Here is a 2,496-nt window from a genome sequence, read left to right as displayed (position 1 = left end):
CCCCCCTCACCTTCTTCTTCTTCTTCTTCTTCTTCTCCTTGGCCACCTGGGCGGCCTTGTGCTGCCGCACCAGCTCCGTCAGGTTGGCCACGTACTCGTCCGTCTGCTGCAGCAGGTAGGCCAAGCGCTTGTCCTTCTTCTGGTCGATGAGCTTGCGGTAGCCCTCCTCATCCTCAGCCTGGGGAGAGGAAGAGCGTTAACCCCCCCACTCCTGCTGAGGTCACAGCACGGTGTGGGGTGGGAAGGGACCTTCTGGAGATCGTCTCCTCCAACCTCCCCCCAGCCAGAGCAGGTTCCACAGGGTCCCATCCAGTCTCCTCCAACCCTCCCAGCCAGAGCAGGTTCCACATGATGTCTCCAGAGATGGAGACCACCCCACCTCTCTGGGCAGCCTCTCCCAGGGCTCTGCCACCCTCAAAATGGAGAAGTTCCTCCTCATGGTGAGATGGAACTTCCCATCTCCCAGTTTGTCCCCATTGCCCCTTGTCCTGTCACTGGGCACCACTGGAAAAAGCCTGGCCCCATCCTCCTGACACCCACCAGCCAGAAGATCCCCCCCTCAGTCTTCTCCAGACTCAAAAGCCCCAAGTCCTTCAGCCTTTCTTCATCATGGAGATCCTCCAGCCCCTCATCATCCTCCCAGTCCCCCCGGGACCCTCCCCACCAGTTCCCTGTCCTCCTGGAACTGGGGAACCCAAAACTGGTCCCAGTGCTCCAGATGGGGCAGAGCAGAGTGTGGGGAGGATGACCTCCCTTGAGGTTCTCCACGCTCTCCCTGATGCCCCCCAGGATGCCGTTGGCCTCCTTGGCCACAGGGGCACGTTGGTGGCTCATGGTCACCCCATTGTCCCCCAGGACCCCCAGATCCTTCTCCTCAGAGCTGCTCCCCAGCAGGTCACCCCCAACCCGTCCTGGGGCAGGGGGTTCTTCCTCCCCAGGGGCAGGACCCTACTCGTTGAACATCATGAGGTTCCTCTGCCCAACTCTCCAGCCCGTCCAGGTCTCTCTGGATGGTGGCCCAGCCTCATGGTGTGTCCCCCACCCCTCCCAGCTCGGTGTCACCAGCAAACAGTGCTGTGGGGACACTCTGTCCCCTCCACCCAGGTCGTTGAGGATGATATTGAGCAGGACCAGAGCCAGATGGACCCCTGGAGACCACCAGCAGTGACCACCCAGCCACTGATGTCAACCCTCTGAGCTCTGCCATCCAGCTACTTCTCCACCCACCCCACTGTCCTCTCCTCTGACCCATGGAGGTGGTGTGGGACAACTGTACGTTGTGGACACACACATGAAATGCTTTACCATCAAACGGCGCATCCGTTCCTTCTCGATCCTCTCGTTCTCCTTCTTCTGCTCGCGCTCGGTGTTGGCGTGGTAGGTGGCCACCGCCTTGGTCAACTTCTGGATCTTGCCGGTGACGGAGCGATGGTATTCCTTGAAATCTTTAGCGTGCTGGAGGATGCTGTTGAGGTATTCCTGGGGGGAACAGCAAGGGCAGAGCGTCAGGACAACCGCGGGAGGGTTTGGGGTCGGAAAGGACCTTTTAAATAGTCCGACCCCCTGCAACCAGCGGGGACACCTCGTTGGTGGTGGGACACCACCTTCCATGGTGTGTTCTGCTGAATTCATACATCTAATGCTCAGAGAGCTCAGAGAGATGGACTTCTCTTATATTCAATAGAGTATTTGGGTTGGAAGGGACCTACAAGGTCCAACCACTCTCTAACCCAACCTACCACCCTTCAAGCTCAACCAACCACCCTCTGGTCCAACCAACCACGCTTCAAACCCAACCTACCCCCCTCCGGATCCAATCAACCACTCTCTGACCCAACCTACCACCCTTCGAGCCCAACCTTCTCTTATATTCAATAGAGTATTTGGGTTGGAAGGGTCCAACCAACCACCCTCTGGCCCAACCTACACCCCTCTGGTCCAACCAACCACCCTTCAAGCCCAACCTACCCCCCTCTGGTCCAACCAACCACCCCATGGCCCAACCTACCACCCTTCGAGTCCAACCAACCACTCTCTGGCCCAACCTAACCCTCTCCGGGTCCAACCTCCCACCCTCCAGGTCCAACCAACCACCCCCTGGGTCCAACCTACCACCCTTCAAGCCCAATCTACCCCCCTCTGGGTCCAACCTCCCACCCTTTGAGCCCAACCTAACCCCCTCTGGGTCCAACCAACCACCCTCTGGTCCAACCAACCACCCTCTGGTCCAACTTACCCCTCTCCAGGTCCAACCTACCCCTCTCCACGTCCAACCAACCACCCTTTGAGCCCAACCTACCCCCTTCCAGGTCTAACCAACCACCCTCTTGGCCCAACCTACCCCCCTCCAGATCCAACCAACCACCCTCTGATCCAACCAACCACTCTTCAAGCCCAACTTACCCCTCTCTGGGTCCAACCAACCACCCCCTGGTCCAACCTACCTCCCTCCAGGTCCAACCAACCACCCTCTGACCCAACCAACCACCCCCCCAC

The 2,496-nt window shown here is 59.0% G+C and overlaps 1 protein-coding gene across 1 annotated transcript in view; it reads right to left on the bottom strand.

Moving 5' to 3' along the window:
• The window catches only part of LOC106900047 (transcription activator BRG1-like), a 69,976-nt gene that overhangs the window by 38,744 nt on the left and 28,736 nt on the right, over window positions 1-2,496 (bottom strand). The window contains 2 exon segments of the mRNA XM_014962007.1: window positions 11-178; window positions 1,306-1,347. Coding sequence (XP_014817493.1) covers window positions 11-178; window positions 1,306-1,347 — 210 coding nt within the window.

This window comes from Calidris pugnax, unplaced genomic scaffold, assembly GCF_001431845.1.
Source record: "Calidris pugnax isolate Ruff unplaced genomic scaffold, ASM143184v1 scaffold891, whole genome shotgun sequence".
Taxonomy (NCBI): Eukaryota; Metazoa; Chordata; class Aves; order Charadriiformes; family Scolopacidae; genus Calidris; species Calidris pugnax.
Note: the sequence above shows the minus strand (reverse complement) of the source record. Positions and strands in the feature narration are given on the sequence as shown.